Below are 20,132 nucleotides of genomic sequence, written 5' to 3'. Positions count from 1 at the left end.
TAGTCAGTCTTCAGACAGGGTTAATGCAAGCTTCTGCTAGTGTCATTTTTATGTAGAGGTCAATTTTCAACAATCGAAACTAAAAGGCTTCCATTTCAAAGAAAGAACAAATTTTTAAAATTCAACACTAGTAATTATGTTTAACACTAATTCAACTTACATGAATAGGCAGCAAGCCTCAATACATCGAATTGCATACAGAGTCAGGAGCGCAAGAGAAGACAAAAGCTAAGCAACAAGATCAAAAAGACAAGCGATAAGAGAAAGATGACATGGCTCTTTCCTTTATATAGTAGTTCGTGAAATTTTTATATGCCACCGAGAAATTGGATGTTTCAATACACTACCTGTGATAAATATTCTTTAAGTGCATATCACTGTAATCACTATTACTGTTAATTAGAAGCCTTACACGAAAAGGAGAATCCGAAAAGATTAGTAAGTGACTAGAAATACTTTTTTATCATTAAAGAACATTCACAATTGTTTGTAAAAACTATGCCAACAACAGAACATTATAAGGAAGAAGTCAGGGATCTCATTCATAACATGCTCAAATTGGATTCATGTTCCGCTAATTGGGGTGCCTAATCACGATGGGTGAGGTAGGTTAGTGTTGTACGTCACAGCCCTGAATAAGATGGTTTTATGAAGTCCTGCCTTTCAGGTTGGATATAAGATTTTGTGTGTTTATATGAGACATGTCCCAAACGTTGGGTGGTGGATTATGGGGTCATGTGTATGGAGATGATGTTTTGATTTCCACCTCAGTTTGGGAAGGGCATTGTACGCTGGACAAAGGTCTTGGAAGCATTCGAAATAGGGGAATAAAATTAAAATGAGACAGAACAGTGTCTACAAAACGGCAAGTGAAACTTGAACTAATGCCAAGTCGCTGCCACCAGTTTTTTCTGTCACTACCTGTTCCTTTCCCTTCCATGTAGTTCTTATATTTTATCCTCTTCTCGATGTCTCCCAGAAAATTCATCATCGGCCGTCTTCTTCTTTTCTGTCCCAGTGATTTCCCTCGAAGAAAGTGAAAGAAGGAAGTGTGGTGTCGACTTATCCAATAAATTTTATTTTTCTGTTTCTCCATTTCTTTTAATACTCTTAATCTCTTCGTTGACTTGTCTAAGGACTTCTGGGCTAGTTTTTTTTTCAGCCCCTTCTTGTCATTTTCCACCATATCCACATTTCAGCAGCTTTATGTCAAATCCTTTCAAATTTACTCAAAGTTCAACTTTCACTTTCATAGAGAAGTGTCCTCCATAAATATGATTTAATAAAGTATTTATTTTAGTTTTCGGTCTGTTCACTTTCAAATTCCGTAGTATAAGAATGTCTGGGATTGCAACGTTCTATTCATTTCTGTGTCATTGTCAGTAACTGTCACGATGTCATCAGTAATTTTGATAAAATGGATCCATTTACAGTAGTTTTAATTCCCTTTGTTTTCTTATTCGTGATCTAAATAGCTTCCTCAATGGACACATCAAATAAATATGGAGAGAGGGGACACGCTTTCAAACTCTTTTTCTATTGCTGGATGGCATTTCCATGTTAGGTACACTTGAAGCAATGTTACTATTAGTAGATCAACTTGAAGCAATGTCACTGCTAGTACAAAGAACATATTTTGGTTTTCAGTAATGCTTCATCTCACCAGGAAGTATTTTAAGGGGAAGAAGATACTGCATGTACCACAGAAAAGTTTAATCGTTGTTTGGTTTTTATTACATTTTATCTGGAATCTACCCTTGGTGGCATGTTTATCGACAAACATTGCATTTTTCCGACACACAGAATACTCTTGACTCCCCTAAAATGTTCTTTATCAAACCATTTTTATGTAAAGTCTCATTTTAGCGTAGGACTAACTGTCAACTGCCTGCTTGGACTGTTATGTTACCAGCTCACATGTTTTTTGTATAATTATATAATTATACGTGGAAATATCATTATGGCCGTTAATTAAAATCCACACTCATGTTTTACACTTCGAATGTAAGTTACACGTTAATTGGACTCGTCCGGTAGCTGACAGACATAGAACAGTAATTTAAACAGCCTATTTGTGTCAGCTATCACTGCTAACCAGCTTAGCACAGTATTTTAACCAACATGTGCTTTTACAGTTATATGGTTGGTCATATTAGGATTACACATAGCTTCATTTAGAATTAAAATGAAGTGTCAACTGCTTGGGTGGGATCTTATTTTTAGCTACAAAAATATGCGATGTAAGTGATGCACTCAGTTAAAGATCTCTGCAAAACATAACAATTTTAGTATGGTTTGTTGCTCTTTAGTGTTGGAAAAAATTCCATATGAAATCTATCAAAAACAAAATTAGCCAGACAGTAACAGCGATTATATTCTTCTAGTGTAGAACTCCATACATTATCTCCTTCCCTCTTCAAATGATATTGGGGGAGGTAAGGCACTACTGAAAAACCTCCGGAAACGTCAGGTGACGAAAGTTCGATCTTTTTACAACCAGCAGTATAGCATCCGGAAGACCTGAGAACGATAAACAAATTATACGGAGAGATGTGGAACATTACCCACTGTGTGTGTGTGTGTGTGTGTGTGTGTGTGTGTGTGTGTGTGTGTATTTTATGTGGAAAACCTTCCCGTATTGTTTTCTATATACAGTTCAGGTCGTATTGATACATTTGAACATGACGCAATCTTAGCTTATAGCATCAGTGGGCTGGAATGCAAAATTAGGCTAGTTTCTCCATCTCACATTATTTAACTTTTTGAATTTTTGAAATATCCTGCCACATTGATCTTCACTTTTTTAATTTCATACAAAGTTCACCTTGCCTTTGGTATAATTTCCCACTGTTACTATTTTGGATTTTTTTGATTTTCTCTCAGCAAGATCTTGTATTTTTGGAATTTGCTACCAAAGCCTCTTGTATGGATTATCTTGGTTTGAGATATCGTTGCCATACCCATGCATCTCGGCAACCAGCAGTTACTGGTGAAGCTGCCTCACCAGGTCCTGAGACAAGGATCTCTAGATCCAAGCTCAGGGTTGAGTGCTGCACTGAGTCGCTGTAGCCGTACTGCTGCTGTCTGTCATACGAGCACCTGAAACGGATCCATAGAAGCCCCGGTGTACACTCAGTAGATAAACGTTGCCTCCAAGCACTATTGCATTACCTGTCTAGTGCCACACTACTGATCGTAGACTTTCTTTGAATGATTCTTCAGCAGTTGCACCCGAATCAAGTGGCTAGCAGTCATCCGATGACTGAATGTACCTGGACCAGTTACTGCCATCGATATAAGTCGGCAGTTGGACACTATTTCGACCTTGGCAGACATAATATTTTATGTTGTTCCAATGAACACTCTCCCTTCTATGACATCTAACCTGTCTTTTTCGATATACGTTCCACACATCGTTAAATATTTTTGAGTTTTCTAGTTCGGGTTTCATTCAGCTCTTTGTTCGAGTATGAGCGTGACAGCTTCCCTGGAGGGCGGCAAATTCTGGCACATAGTTACGAGCTTGTGCTCGAAGTGTAATAGGATTACCTAAACCTGTGCTTAATTTCATTATTTAATTGCGCGATCGTAAGCTCGGTCGGATTTGGTAACCATTGTGTGTATGAAAAACAACAATACGGAACAAATATTGAATGTATAAATTTTTCTTCAATTTTTAGTTTCAGCAGGCCTCATGACATAAACGAACTATCTCAGCATAAGTCAGTTAAATTAATCTGAGCACCCGGTTGACGTGTCTAGTGCAGCTAATTTTTTAGCGTTTTTTTAGCCGAGGAACATTCTACGTTGACATGTCTAGTGCACCTAATTTTTAGCATTTTTTTATTTTTTATTTCTTATTTTCTCTGGCGAGGAATATCATACGTAACTTCAGGGTAGATCATAAAAACAGTGGCTCTAAGCACTATGAGACTTAACTTCTGATGTCATCAGTCCCCTGACCTTAGAACTACTTAAACCTAACTAACCTAAAGACATCACATACATCCATGCCCGAGGCAGGATTCGTAACTGCGACCGTAGTAGGGTAGATGATACTTTTGCAGAACTCACTAAAGAGATTACTTTCGATGTCAGTCGGAAGGCTGACGCACACTCACCCCGTCCAGAGGATGAAGTCGATGTTGTCACCGTGCTTGCTCTTCATAGCACGCACAGCAGACTCGACCAGGTCCCACGGGGCGTCGCAGCGGTAGTCTCCCAACTGGCCAGGAGAGGCGCCACCTACACCTCCTGCTCGACCAGTGTCCGATCGCCAGCAGTCTGTGACAGTACGAAATGTGGCTCTCAGGTATGTCTCTGAAATAGTGATTCAGATTCAGTTTCTTACTGTCTAGAATTGTTGGTGAAGATTAAAAGATGCAGATAATGAATGAGGGCATTGAATGTGTAATTCACTACATAAAGAGGTTTGAAAACATAGTCAGAGGTGATTGGAAAGCAGTAGGAAGGGAAGAAACAGAAGAGTTACCAGACAACACGGCTTCGGTAGTAGGAGTTAGAGAGGGCTGGGACTAATTCAGTCTTGCAGTATATTTCAGCTACCAATATTGGAGCAGATATAACCTGTCAGTTCACGGTTTGGTAATGATTAAGAGTGCATCGAAGAGAATCGTCTGGAAGAGTCAATGAGAAGACAGATGGGAGGAATGATGAGGTGTATTTAAATCGCTGTGTGAGTATAGACGTTGCGATAATGTATTGCATAATAGACAGTTTAGCTGAAGAGGAATGGACATTTCCAAAAGTGGACAGACAGATACTGAAACAACTAATGTAACGGCAAAAGAACCTAGAGGAACAAAAGAAATACCCAATGATCGACGGACGAAAGAAAGACATATGTTTAGGAAAAGAATTGAGTAAAGCAATTTAAATCACATAGGAATAGTTCAAATGGCTCTAAGCACTAGGGGACGTAACATCTGAAGTCATCGGTCCCCTAGACTTAGAACTACTGAAACCTAACTAACCTAGGGATATCACACACATCCATGCCCGAGGCGGCGCGGTTCCAGACTGAAGCGCCTAGAACTGCTCGGCCACAGCGGCCGGCGAGGCACATAGGAATGATATAAATATGAAGTGTAGGGAAGCTAAGGCCAAATGACAGCAGGAAGATTGTGAAGATATTAAAGAAGGAATGGTAGTCAGAAAGACTGATTCAGCACACACAAAACTCAGAACAAGTTTCTGTGAAGCTAAAAGCATAACAGTCAACATTAATAAGGCAAGCAGAATTCTAGTAAAATGCTGAGGAGGGAGCGGATAGATAGAAAGAGTAGACTGAAAATTTCTATGGGGGGGAAGGACTGTCTAATGATGTGATTGAAAAAGAAATGTGGGTAGATTTAGAAAAGAAGGATGCAAAATTAAAGTCAGAGATTAAATGAGGATTGGAAGTGTTGCGATCAAATAAGACAGAACGCACAGATACCATTCCTTCGGAAGTACTAAAATCACTGAGGGATTGGCAACCAAACTGGTTTGTAGAATGTATCGATCTGGAGACATACATCAGGTTTCAGAAAAATTTTTATCCACACAACCCGAAGACAGCAGGAGCAGAGAGTGAGAGAGCAATTGCACAAGCAACGACACCAGAGGGCAGATGTGACGTTACGCTTGATGGTAGAGATAAGACTTAAAACAAAAAAACGCCTCAATAGGATCTGTCGATCTAAATCATTGTTTGACAATGTAAAGTGGTGCAAGACATTATAAATTCTCGCAACAGTAGGTGTCAGGTATACAGGATATGTTCGGAATCCCACTCATGGTGCAAATATAATAGATCTGAAATCAACAAATGGACCAGATTTCTTCGAGGATGGCGGTTCTGGAACTGTTCTCGCTGACCATGAGGCAGTTGTAGCAACAAAGAATGTCAGATAGGGCAACTTGAGGAGAAGGATTTATGATTTCAGCAGAGTAAATGAAGAGGCAGTGGTGTCGTATCTCAGTAAGTAACTCCAAACGTCTATATGTGGAGAGGAGCAGGTAGAAGAACTGTGGCTCAGGTATAAAAGAATTGTTGACCATGAGCTTGATAAATATGCACCCAGCAGAAGAATTTACGATGGAATAAACCCTCCGTGGTAAATATTTATTGTAAAGAAACTTGTAAAGGAACAGATACTACAACACAGTAGATGTAAAACAAAGCCTAGAGCTAAATATACGGATGATGAGATCCCATACTCCGAGGAGCGTAGGGGACGATGCGGGAAACCCGGACTGCTGTACTAAGCAAGATCCTAGCGGAGGTGGTTTGCCATTGCCTTCCTCCGACCGTAATGGGGATGAATGATGATGGTGATGACGATACAACAACACCCAGTCATCTCGAGATCCTAAGTAAAACGCATTTGGCTATCAACAGGGCAATGCATAAAACCTTGAACCAAAAATATATCACAATATCATCGAAGGACGCCTCACAAATCCTAAATAAATTTGGTTGTATGTAAAGACCGTTATTGGTACCAAAGTTAGTGTCAAGACACTCATGGACGTGACAGGAACTTAAATTAAGGACAACAAAGGAAAACCAGAAACGGTTTTCATGCGTTACTTTACAAATGAAAATCCAGGGGAATTTCCCCAGTTTAATTTCCACACAACTGGAAAGATGAACGACATAGATATTAGTGGTGCTGAAAGACAGCTGAAATCGCTAAAATTAAACAAAGCTACAGGGCCAGGCGGAATCCCTATCAGTCTCTACTTCAGGTTTGCGAAAATTAGCCCTTGCTTTAACCCTAATCTACCGCAAATTTCTCGAACGGAAAATCATGCACATTAGCTGGAAGCTATTACTGGTCATATCCGTCTACAAGAAAAGTGTAGATGATCCGGAAAACTGCCATCCAATATCCTTTACATCCACTTGTTGTAGAATCGTAAAACACATTCCAAGTTCAAACGTGCATAGGTATTTCGAATAGCACGACCTCCTCCGTGCCACCAGCAAGGGTTCCGTACGTATATATCATGTGAAATCCAACTCGCATTCTTCTCATACGACATCCTGAAGCCATGGATCAAGACAGTCACGTGGACGCCGTATCTCTATTTTCGAAAAGTATTTGTACTACACCTATGCTAATAGCCAAAAGTACGATTATATGAGGTATCAAGTGATATATGTGAGGATTTCTTGGTAGGTAGAACACAGCATGTCATCTAGGATAGAGAGACAGCGACAGATGTAGAAGTAACTTTGGGAGTGGCCCAGGCAAGCGTGTTGGGACCCTTCCTGTTCATGTTGCATAATAAAGATCTTGCATAATATTAATAGTAACCTGAAATTTCTCGCGGATTATGCCGTTATCTATGAAGCACTGCCGGAAAACAAGTGCACAGGTATTCAGTCGAATCTTAATATGATTTCAAAGTCTTGTGAAAATTAGTCACTTGCTTTAAAAGTTCATAAGTACAAAAACTGTGCAATCTCAAAACAAAAAACCTGAGTATCGTATGACTAAAGTACCAGTGAGTCACAACAGCAATCAGTCAACTCATACAAATACGAGTACCTGGGTGTAACGCTTTGTAGGTATAAGAAACGAGACCACCACATAGACTTAGCCTTATATGAAGCAGATGACAGGCTTTCGTTTATTGGTAGAATAATAAGCAAATGTACTCAATCTATAAAGAAGACTGCTTAGAAATCACTCGTGCGACACGTCCTACAGTATTTCAAAATTTCATGGAACCTGTACTAACAAGAGATATGGAATGTATACATGGAAGGACAGCACTAACGTTCACAGGTTTCTCTAACCCGTGGTAGAGTGCTACAGAGGAAGAAAAAAAACTTGAAGAAATACGCAAATTACCCGCAGACAAATTACAAAGTTTCAGTAACCAGCTATAAATGATGAATCTGCGATTAAATATAGCCCCGACATACCTCTCCCATAACCGTCGTGATGACAAGATTAGATTAATTATTGCGCGCACAGAGGTATGCTGGGGGAAGCTATGCTTCTGGTAGGGAAATCGGTGTCAGATTGATCTGCCGGAGAGAGACCAGACAAAGAGTAGTCCGCCAAAGAGTTCCCCCTTCATGGGTACATGTGGGCGGCAACCAGATGGGCCCTGAGCTATGCTTCCACTTAATTGTGTCAGATAGCTTATGTTCTCTTTTCTATCAGCCTCTGTTGGCCAACTCTTGCTTTTTCGACCCCGACAGAATTAGGTTGCGAGGCTCGATGGTGTCTTTCGTCTGAGGAAGATATCAACAGCTCAGACGGTCGAAGACAATGGTATACGACATTTAACGGTAGAAGAGGCGGAAGACATCTCTTCGGGGCAGATGAAATCGAAGGCTGGGAATGGCAGTCGGCCTAGGAGAAGGAGTCCGAAATATTTAGCAGCAGGCTTGGAAGCAGTGAGGTGCCAGCCCTATCCCCAGGCTTAACTTGCGCAGCTCTCGTAGCGCGGCCAGGAGACCTTATATATATACTGACTCTCTTCACGATTTACTGCGTATGGCAAAAAAGGTTGGATCATGGAAATGACGTCCACAAATCAAGGATGAATGATTAGGTATCATAGATAAGCTGAAAATAGCTACATGTAAGCAACGAGGGGTTGGAAACAAATGTATGGAGCTCGTTCGTAAATTAAGAGGTAGACAAAATGCTATAACTATTATAACAGAAATACTAAGTGCCTTGAATCTTCCCCTGTAATGGTGCAAAAACTTCGTTCCCTGCGACATCAGGGGTCGACGATGCTTCAGATTCCAAGGTGTCAACACATGCGGTAATTCTGTAACGTTACGGGTAAGGTGATTTTGCTTGCTGAGTGCGAATCGATGAGACGAGAACGTCAAGCTGCCGCTCCAGACGAGCCATGTGCAAGGGCGTCAGTAAAGAACTGGTTGGAAAGCCTAGGGACCGTTCAAAACTATTCAAATTGGTTCAAATGGCTCTGAGCACTATGTGACTTAACTTCTGAGGTCATCAGTCGCCTAGAACTAATTAAACCTAACTAACCTAAGGACATCACACACATCCATGCCCGAGGCAGGATTCGAACCTGCGACCGTAGCGGTCGCTCGGATCCAGACTGTAGCGCCTAGAACCGCACGGCCACTCCGGCCGGCCAAAACCATTCGATGAAGTTTGAACGCGATCTGAAGCGGCAAAAGCTACTTTCGTATATTCAGCTCCCTCCGCCCCCCCCCCCCCCACCACCATTTTTACTGGACAGGTACTTCAGTTCGTAACGGGTCATGAAAATCTAATAGTCATGAACTACTAGAATGCGATTATAGGGGAAAACGAAGAAGAAAGTTTTACAGGAGAGTATGGGTTTGGTAGTAGAATGAGAGGAGAGAAACACTAATTGTGTCCTGCAATGAATTTCAGCTGGTGACAGCGAATACTCTGCTCAAGAATTACAAGAGGGGGAGGTATACTAGGAAAAGGCCAAAGATACGGAAAGATTCCAGTTAGGTTACATCATGGTCAGGTAGAGATTCCAAAATCAGGTATCGTATTGTAAGGCTTTCCCAGGAGTAGATATCGACTCATATCACCATTTAGTAGAGATGATGAGAAGGCTGAAGCCTACGAGACTAGTCAGGAAGAAAAAGAAGTTGGATACGGAAGTACTAAAGTATGAAATGACACTTTTGAAGTTCTCTGAAGCTATAGATACAGCAATAACGAATGGCTCAGTAAGAAGTTCAGTTGAATAGGAATGAACATCTCTAAAAAGGGCAACCATTAAAGTCTGGAAAGGAAAACATATGCAAGGAAGGGAAGTGGGAAGAAACCCGGTGTAACACAAGAAATACTCCAAATGATTGATGAAAGAAGTAAGCACAAAAATGTCCAAAGAATTTCAGGAATACAGAAATACAAGTCACTTAGGAATGAAAGACATAGGAAGAACAGGGAAATTAAGGAGAAATGGCAGCATGAAGAATGTGAAGAAACCGAGAGAGAAATGTTTGTCCGAAGGACTGACTCAGCAAACAGAAAGGTCAAAACAGCCTTCGATGAAATTAAAAGCAATGGTAATAAAATTAAGAGCGTAATTGCAATTCCACTGCGGAATACAGAGGAGAGAGCAGATATGTGGATAGAGTACACTGAAAGCCTCTTTGAGAGGTAGGACTTGTCTGATGACGTTATAGAAGAAGAAACGAGAGTCGACAGGGAAGAGATAAGGGAGTCAAATATTAGAGTAGAATCCAAAAGATCGTTGGATGACTTTAGATAAGGCAGGAGGGATGGATAATTTCGAAATTATTGGGGAGAGTGGCAACAAATCGATTATTCACGTTAATCTATAGACTGTGTGAGACTGGCCATATAGCATGAGACTTTCGAAGAAACATCATCCACACATTTCCGAAGACAGCAAAAACCGACAAGTGCGAGGATAATCGTTGAATCAGCTTAACAGCTCATGCATACAAGTCGCTGACAAAATGATATAAATATGGATTGAAAAGAAAATTGAGGATCAGTTGGATGACGGTAAGCTTGGCTTTAGGAAAGGTAAAGGCATGACAGAGGGAGTTCGCCCGTTGCGGTTGAAAATTGAAGCCAAACTGAAGAGAAATCAGGACATGTTCATATGATTTGTTGGCATAGAAAAATCGTTCAGTAATGTCAAATGATGCAAGATCTCCGAAATTCTGAGAAAAATATGGGCAAATTATAAGCAAATGGCTAACATACAATATGTACAAGATCCAAGAGGGAACAATAAGAGCGGAAGACCAAGGGCGAAGATCTTGGATTAAAAAGGGCCTAAGACAGGGATTTATTTTTTAGTCACTACTGTTTAATCTATTCACCGAAGAAGCTATGATGGAAATAAAAGGAAGGTTCAAGAGTGGGATTAAAATTCAAATTCAAAGGCTATCAAGTTTCGATGATGACATTGTTCTCTTCAGTGAAAGTGAAGTAGAACTGCAGATTCTTTTGAATAGAATGAACTGTCTAATGAGTACAGAATTTGGACTGAGACTAAACCGAAGAAAGTAACGAGAAGTAGCAGAAATGAGATCAGCGAGAAACTTACCATCAGAATTACGGATCACGAAGATGACTGTCATAGTACTAGTGGAGGCTGCACAAGGTAAAAAGTGCAGAGGAAGACAGAGGCTGTAATACATCAGGCAAACTGAGGACGTAGGTTGCAATGCTACTCTGAAATGCAAAGCTTGCTGCAGGAGAGGAATTCTTGGCGGGCCGCATCGTGTCAGTCAGAAGTACGAGGACTAAAAATAAAAAAGAAGCTTAAATAAGGCTGCTGCCTGTCACCAACCTTATTGAATGTATATTTAAATGATCTGATTTAGAACTAAAGATAGAACTTAAATGCGGTTATACAGATTAACAGAAATGAGTGTGATAATATCCTCCTGTATGCAGTTGATGTTACAATTTTGGAAGAAAGTGAAGATGAGCTACAATAGCAGTGTATAAACTATATCAATTAGGAAATGAGAATATAACCTTCGAATATAAGCAAAGAAAACTGAAATCTGGGAGAAACGTTCCCCTTGTGCCCGCTGAAAAATACTGATTGATAATACGGAACCTGAGCAGGTCTCTAGCTTCAATATTAAGGATGCGACGTAAGCTGTGATATGGAAAACGACACATAAAATAAGGTTAACAAATATCATGCAGTATGAGGAATGATACAGGAGGAATGGCTACGACCATGTTGTTAGATAGAAGTGAGTCATGGATCCCTAAAGAACGCGGTAAAAGTATGCTATAAGTAACAGAAATGAGGTGCCTTGGGAAAGTGAGAGGTGTTACGAGGTACTACCGTACAAGAAATGAAAATACTAGAAATGAACTAAATTTTTATAATAATAATGAAAAGATTGAAGAAATTGAAACATTCTGGTAACAACACCTAGAAATAATGAGTGCAGAGAGAATCCCACGTCAGGCTATGATGCACCAGCCAAGAGGGAGAGAGGACGTAGGAAGATCTAGAATGAAGTGGCAGTGAAAAGTAGATACGAAACGTGTACAATGTCCTAAACAATTGAAGAGCAAAAGATGAAAACAGAGGCTTTTAAACCATTGTTCTTCCAAAGCCTCATAAATGAATAGAATGGGAAGAAGCCCTAATAACTGGTAGAATGGGAAGGACTTTCTTTCATGCACGTCACAATGGTTTGCAAAATATGGATGTGGATGTAGATGTATATTTGTACAATAAACAAGAAGGAACTATAACAGTGGAAGAATAAGAGCGAAATGCTTCCATTGAAAATGTTATCAGACAGGAATGCAGTCTTCCGCTTCTACTGTTCAATGTGCACATCGAACAGACAAGAATTAGTCATGGAATTGGATTCTAATTCGAGGTGAAACGATGTCAATTATGAGTGGCGGATCACATTGCTATTACCAGCGAAAGTGAGTAAGAACTGTATTGTGTTGAATGGGTTGAACAGTCTACCGAACAAAGAACACGGATTAGGTGCAAAGCGAAGAAAGGCAAAAGTAATGAACAATGTCAGAAATGAGATTAATGATTATCTTTACATCAAAACTGGGGAGCGCAACGTAGATTAAGTTAACGAATTCTGCTATCTTGGAAGAAAAACGACACATGATGGACGAAGGAGACAAAAAGCATGTTAACACTGGCGAAGGAAGCATTTCTGGTCCAATGATGTATCAAATATCGGCTTTCATTTGAGGAAGAAATTTCAAGGAATATACGTTTGGAGTACAGCATTGTACAGATGATACCAACGATACCAATAGTCAGAATTATAAATTTTAATGAACTTTGATTGTTTTTCGAAGTGCACAAAATCAGTAACGTTGTGGTGCATTTGGCTGAACCGTAGTTTGCCAACCTCATTAATACGAGCAGTGACTCTATGATTTTACGTCAAAGAAGGACACCATTTTGTTCTTACCAGTGTGCATGTTTGTTGTTTTATCAACTCTTCTTCGATTTCAGTTGTTTCAAGGTAGCGTTGCTCGTACTTCTCGTTGTGACTTAAAATATGTGACTGTTTATTTATCACCTGATATGAAACAGGAAAATATGGCTCAAATTGAAAGCGAGTGAATCGTCTGAACATAAGAGAGAGAGAGAGAGAGAAAAAGAGAGAGAGAGAAAACACTACGTCGAAATTTAATGAAAAATATAGGAATTATATGTGTAAGAGTGAGGCGGCAATGATAATAAAACAGGAGGGAATTACAAATGTAACTAAATACGCATTTATGGGAAGCGTCAGTGAATGAACGAAAACCGTACCAAGATTTCGAATACCGGTACTTGAATTTAGAGAGAAAAATTTATCACCGAAATGTATTAGAGCGGCCGCATATGTGCTTCGTATTACGTTGAAGACGAATATCTATCGTACGTCTGAACCACTGCTACTGGATGATGTTTCAGAGGGCAAAGGCACATTCGTCTTATTTGAATAGTAAGGGTGGCGACATGCTATCGCGTTAAGAATCAGTCCCGATGTTCTGGTCATAAATCATGGTCAGGCCTGCCAAAAATTCATTCGTGGTCACTTTACTGGCGGCCACCTGCACCTACAAAGCCACAAGGAGATTTCTCACAAGAACCGTAGCTCGTAGTCAGGTCTTCATTTGGAATCGTTGTCAGAAGTATATAAAGTATATATTCTTCCAGAATGATAGAATATTCTTGTCAACTGCAGATGAAGTCTTTTGAAGTACTAAAATTGTTAGTTATGTGTCAAAATATCGTTCGCCGTTTAGAATAAGCAGCAAAATCATTTCTATACTTCAGCTTCTTTGTCTATATGTGATGTTAGCCTCAACAGAAGTGCAGGCATAAGTCGCTGAAATCTGTAGATTCTAGAACATTCCTCTGTAGAAGGAGCGTACCAATTCTTCATTCACGTCACTTTTACACGTGGATTAACGTTTGATTGTGTCTTTCTAGCCCTAATTTCGATTTTATTATGCAAAAGTGTTAATGAGTGATGTAGACAATAAATTAAACTTACGAAATGAAGTCAAAATTTGAATCAATCTGATTAAAGTTTATACAGCTGGACATTCAGATGGAATGTAAGGTATTTTCTGGTAGAGAAGTGGGAAGCAGCAAATATTTTATTCATCAGTACTTACTGGATTTAGGGTCACCGTTGCGATCGTACTTTGGGTCGTAATGGATGTCCGTAATATGCCAGAAGTATCCTGCAAAGGAGTAAGAAATATCATGTCAGTTTTTCAATGTCTTGGAATGAGCTAGTAGTTTCATACAAAGGGAGAATTTATATAACACTTCCAATCACAGTGCGGAATATACATTTCGTTTAATATTCTAAGAAATTAATTTTCTAATTTACATCGATATAGTGTATACGTAGAGGCCTGCATCTGTAATCTCCAATGGCTTTCTAATACAGCCTGACACTAATCTCCTTCTCTCAAAAAGTATCACACAAAAGCATGATTTCACAAAAAAAGACTGTTCACTCTGCCACTAAATTTCGAAAAACTTGCTGATTTTCAATTCTGAGCCATTTAACTACCCACAAGCAGTGCAAAACTCCAACCAACAAAACTTCGCCATAGCAAGACACAACTTCATTCACATACTGGATAAGACACAAATCCTCCGCGCTGTGTGACAAACAAAATCATCTCAGTTGCAAAGGCAGAAGTTGTTCTTTACAAATAGTATATACTTTCACAATACAAGAAATCTTCAGTCTTCAAAAGAGGACCAGGAAAATAATGGTTTAACTACAATCACTTCTTACTCATAAGATTAATTTCTCAAAATTCATCATGTACATGCAGTACTAAGACCCCAACGTTTCAGATAAAACTGACATATTCGAAGAAATATACGTCGATTATAAGGGGCGATAAAAATATTTCCTTTGGAAGGTCACACTAACTTCTTACCTGCATGTCAGTGCTTATATACACACATCGGAGTCACATCGGGGTGCCTACACGCTGCAGCATCACCCTTGAATGGAAAGTTTTTAATTGCCTCTTTCTCGTATACGCTACGTGTAGCCTTTAGCACTAAGAGTTACTGAAAATGCACCCAGTAACTGCAATAGTAAATTACATCTGTGTATTCGTACAAACCCCAACATGGATTGACTCTCCAGCCGAACGTATAACCTACACCGAAAGAATGTACTTCGCACAAGCTAACTGATGACAGTAATGATCATTTCATTGAAGCCTTCAAGAATAATTAAATATTCGTACAAGTACAATAGGATTCTAAACAAATTACTGTAAGTTCCCACACAAAATCTTTAATTCTCCACTGCCAAAGTTCAAGAATATCTAAACAGATGTAAGTCTTGTTCATGTCATGTAATCAAAGATGTTGTACACATAACGTATCAGAGCATTAAAGCACTATTCTACTAGCAAAGAACGTAGCATGAACTTCACACTATACCATACCCTTCAACAAGCGGTAGAGCTGAGTAATGTAATAGTAATATCCCTTGCAAAGTGCCTCACTGTCATTACCAAGAAAATCAGATGTGCTATTTGCACTAAGAGAGACACAACAGAACAAGGAAGTACTATGATAAACTGATAAACATGGGAAACATTATATGAGGGACAGAATTAGGAATAAATTATTGGTTGGTTGGTTTTGGGGAAGGAGACCAGACAGCGTGGTCATCGGTCTCATCGGATTAGAGAAGGATGGGGAAGGAAGTCGGCCGTGCCCTTTCAGAGGAACCATCCCGGCATTTGCCTGGAGTGATTTAGGGAAATCACAATAAATTATTAATCAGAAAGGTAAGAACGCAGATCTTGGAAGGTGTCAAGTACAAGCACCCTCCACCGTGTTGAGAACTAATATGATATCATGCGTGGCTCCCCACAAGTAGGTAAATGAATTTATCAAAGGAACACACACGCTTATGTACATCAGCGCAACGGAAACTGGACGTGCATAGCTTATGTAATTGAGCATTAAATAGTAGGTATTCCACGTAAATAAAAATGTAAATGTTCGTTTGTTCAAAATCGTATACCTCCGAAAGCACACTACTGGCCATTAAAATTGCTACACCACGAAGATGACGTGCTACAGAGGCGAAATTTAACTGACAGGAAGAAGATGCCGTGATATGCAAATGTTAAGCTTTTCAGATCATTCACACAAGGTTGGCGCCGGTGGCGACACCTATTACGTGTTGACATGAGGAAAGTTTCTAACCGATTTCTCATACACAAACAGCAGTTGACCGGCGTTGCGTGGTGAAACGTTGTTGTGATGCCCGTGCAGGGAGGAGAAATGCGTACCATCACGTTTCCGACTTTGATAAAGGTCGGATTGTAGCCTATCACGATTGCGGTTTATCGTATCGCGACACTGCTGTTCGCGTTGGTCGAGATCTAATGACTGTTAGCAAAATATGGAATCGTTGCGTTCAGGAGGGTAATACGGAACGCCGTACTGGATCCCAATGGCCTCGTATCACTAACAGTCGAGATGACAGGCATCTTATCCGCATGGCTGTAATGGATCGTGCAGCGACGACTATCAGCTCGGAGACCGTGGCTGCTGTTACCCTTAACGCTGCATCACAGACAGGAGAGCCTGCGATGGTGTACTCAACGACGAACCTGGGTGCACGAATGGCAAAACGTCATTTTTCGGCTGAATCCTCAGGATCTATGCACCCAAATTGCGTGAAAATGTAATCACATGTCAGTTCTAGTATAATATATTTGTCCAATGAATACCCGTTTATCATCTTCATTTCTTCTTGGTGTATCAATTTTAATCGCCAGTAGTGTACTTCACTGATTGCTGTGAAATTATGACGTACTTTGCATTCGAATACGAGCGTGTTTTTACGTACGTACTGGAGCACCTTACGATGTTGCTGTTGTGGTCTTCAGTCCTGAGACTGGTTTGATGCAGCTCTCCATGCTATTCTATCCTGTGCAAGCCTCTTCATCTCCCAGTACCTACTGCAACCTACATCCTTCTGAATCTGCTTAGTGTATTGATCTCTTGGTCTCCCTCTACGATTTTTACCCTCCACGCTGCCCTCCAATGCTAAATTTGTGATCCCTTGATGCCTCAAAACATGTCCTACCAACCGATCCCTTCTTCTAGTCAAGTTGTGCCACAAACTTCTCTTCTCCCCAATCCTATTCAATACCTCCTCATTAGTTACGTGATCTACCCACCTTATCTTCAGCATTCTTCTGTAGCACCATATTTCGTAAGCTTCTATTCTCTTCTTGTCCAAACTGGTTATCGTCCATGTTTCACTTCCATACATAGCTACACTCCATACAAATACTTTCAGAAACGACTCCCTGACACTTAAATCTATACTCGATGTTAACAAATTTCTCTTCTTCAGAAACGATTTCCTTGCCATTGCCAGTCTACATTTTATATCCTCTCTACTTCTACCATCATCAGTTATTTTACTCCCGAAATAGCAAAACTCCTTTACTACTTTAAGTGTCTCATTTCCTAATCTAGTCCCCTCAGCATCACCCGATTTAATTTGACTACATTCCATTATCCTCGTTTTGCTTTTGTTGATGTTCATCTTATATCCTCCTTTCAAGACACTGTCCATTCCGTTCAACTGCTCTTCCAAGTCGTTTGCTGTCTCTCACAGAATTGCAATGTCATCGGCGAACCTCAAAGTTTTTACTTCTTCTGCATGAATTTTAATACCTACTCCGAATTTTTCTTTTGTTTCCTTTACTGCTTGCTCAATATACAGATTGAATAACATCGGGGACAGGCTACAACCCTGTCTCACTCCTTTCCCAACCACTGCTTCCCTTTCATGCCCCTCGACTCTTATAACTGCCATCTGGTTTCTGTACAAATTGTAAATAGCCTTTTGCTCCCTGTATTTTACCCCTGCCACCTTCAGAATTTGAAAGAGAGTATTCCAGTCAACATTGTCAAAAGCTTTCTCTAAGTCTACAAATGCTGGGAACGTAGGTTTGCCTTTTCTTAATCTTTCTTCTAAGATAAGTCGTAAGGTCAGTATTGCCTCACGTGTTCCAACATTTCTACGGAATCCAAACTGATCTTCCCCGAGGTCCGCTTCTACCAGTTTTTCCATTCGTCTGTAAAGAATTCGCGTTAGTATTTTGCAGCTGTGACTTATTAAACTGATAGTTCGGTAATTTTCACATCTGTCAACACCTGCTTTCTTTGGAATTGGAATTATTATATTCTTCTTGAAGTCTGTGGGTATTTCACCTGTCTCATACATCTTGCTCACCAGATGGTAGAGTTTTGTCATGACGGGCTCTCCCAAGGCCATCAGTAGTTCTAATGGAATGTTTTCTACTCCCTGGGCCTTGTTTCGACTCAGGTCTTTCAGTGCTCTGTCAAACTCTTCACGCAGTATCTTATCTCCCATTTCATCTTCATCTAAATCCTCTTCCATATCCATAATATTGTCCTCAAGTACATCGCCCTTGTACAAACCCTCTATATACTCCTTCCACCTTACTGCCTTCCCTTCTTTGCTAAGAACTGGGTTGCCATCTGAGCTCTTGATATTCATACAAGTGGTTCTCTTCTCTCCAAAGGTCTCTTTAATTTTCCTGTAGGCAGTCACCATACGGTATATAAACACATACACAGCGTGTCCATAATTAAAGGTCCAGTTTCACAACAAAAGGCTGTAGAAAGAGAACCATTCCACTGAGAGACGTCAAATTTGAACAGCATATTATTAATAGGCGCACAATACACGACTGTTTCTCTGTTTGCGTCCATGTGTCCATGAAGGATCGGGCGCTGCTGGTAAAGCAACTTCACAAGAACGGTGACTGTGTGCCAGTAACCCTGCAGAAGTTACGAACACTCAAGGGTATGAAAAAAGACATTGGTCCGATAGCTGCTGAGGATCTGAAGAGAATGATTATAAAATTCGATAAGACAGGTTCTTTTGAAGCGCAATGTGGCATGCGGCAGATAGAGGAAAGTCGAGCGTCGAGCGGTGATGTGCAAATAAGCAGTGCACGGGGAATTACCTGAATGTTAGAGATGCCCGCCAGCAGGGTGAATAAAATTTTGACCTCCCAGCAAAGCAAAGGGTCACTCTCTAATTTCTTGCTCACTTGGAAACAGACAATGATGGCCGTGGTACAGACGAAGCCCATTTCCGTCCCCAAAGACATATCAATACGCAATAGGAAACGTAAAATCCGCACGCATATAATCCGGTACCACTTCATTCTGCATAGGTGACTGTGTGTTGCTGGCCGACGGCATCGTTATCGTAGGACTATATCTCTTCGAGGAGATGAGTCCTGTAGATCATCTTAACTGTACCGTCACTGTCAAACGCCTTGTGATTCTTTGGCGCACTAATGCCATTACAGCCATTCGACAGTGTGGATGTGAGGGCAGGATCATTTTTATGGGAGATGGTGCTCCTCATCACATTGCCCAGCCAGTGAAACGGCTGCTCAGAGGCATTTCGCAAATGCTACAGTTATCAGCCGTCATTTCCCTACAGCCAAACCATCCAGACCACTTGATCTTAACCCGTGTAGCTTCTCAATGTGGTGTTATCATAAATGCTTTGAGTTCAGTGTTCCAATTACGAATGTAGCTGAAGGCATACATAGTGCAACGTATTCTGAACATGACCCACGAGACAATCAGATCTAGCTATTTCTCGATTTCAGCTTGTGGCAGGAATCGGTGGACAACATACTGAACTTGTCTTCCGCTAGTCTCACGGTAACTATAAACAGGAATCATTTTGCTTTTTATGCGGTTTTTGGTGCAAAGGCAATTAAAATCCCGTGTATTTTTGCCTTTTATGTCGTTTCGATCCCAGGAGAAACGATGTTATTCTCCTTTTCATTTTGTTTGTAGTCTCCGGATGTTTAAAAAGAGGTGTTTCCCATTCTACGTGGTACGAAAGGAAGTTCAGGGTTTAACGTCCCGTCGAAATCGAGGTCATTAGAGACGGAGCATAAGTCCAGATTGTTTCAAGGATGGGGAAGCAAATCGGCCGTGCTCCTCCAAAGGAACCACCCCGACATTTCCTGGAACGATTTAGGGAAATCACAGTAAACCCGAATCAGGACGGCCGTCGTTTTCCGGAACGTGGGTGG

The 20,132-nt window shown here is 40.5% G+C and overlaps 1 protein-coding gene across 1 annotated transcript in view; it reads right to left on the bottom strand.

The window, feature by feature from the left end:
- LOC126235491 (acid sphingomyelinase-like phosphodiesterase 3a) overlaps positions 1–20,132 on the bottom strand; it is a 513,776-nt gene that overhangs the window by 180,291 nt on the left and 313,353 nt on the right. Inside the window, exons 3-4 of the mRNA XM_049944243.1 lie at positions 14,148–14,216; positions 4,122–4,284 (exon numbers count right to left, since the gene is read on the bottom strand). Of these exons, the coding sequence (XP_049800200.1) occupies positions 4,122–4,284; positions 14,148–14,216 (232 nt within the window). The remainder of the gene's footprint in view (positions 1–4,121; positions 4,285–14,147; positions 14,217–20,132) is intronic.

This window comes from Schistocerca nitens, chromosome 1, assembly GCF_023898315.1.
Source record: "Schistocerca nitens isolate TAMUIC-IGC-003100 chromosome 1, iqSchNite1.1, whole genome shotgun sequence".
Classification (NCBI taxonomy): Eukaryota; Metazoa; Arthropoda; class Insecta; order Orthoptera; family Acrididae; genus Schistocerca; species Schistocerca nitens.
Note: the sequence above shows the minus strand (reverse complement) of the source record. Positions and strands in the feature narration are given on the sequence as shown.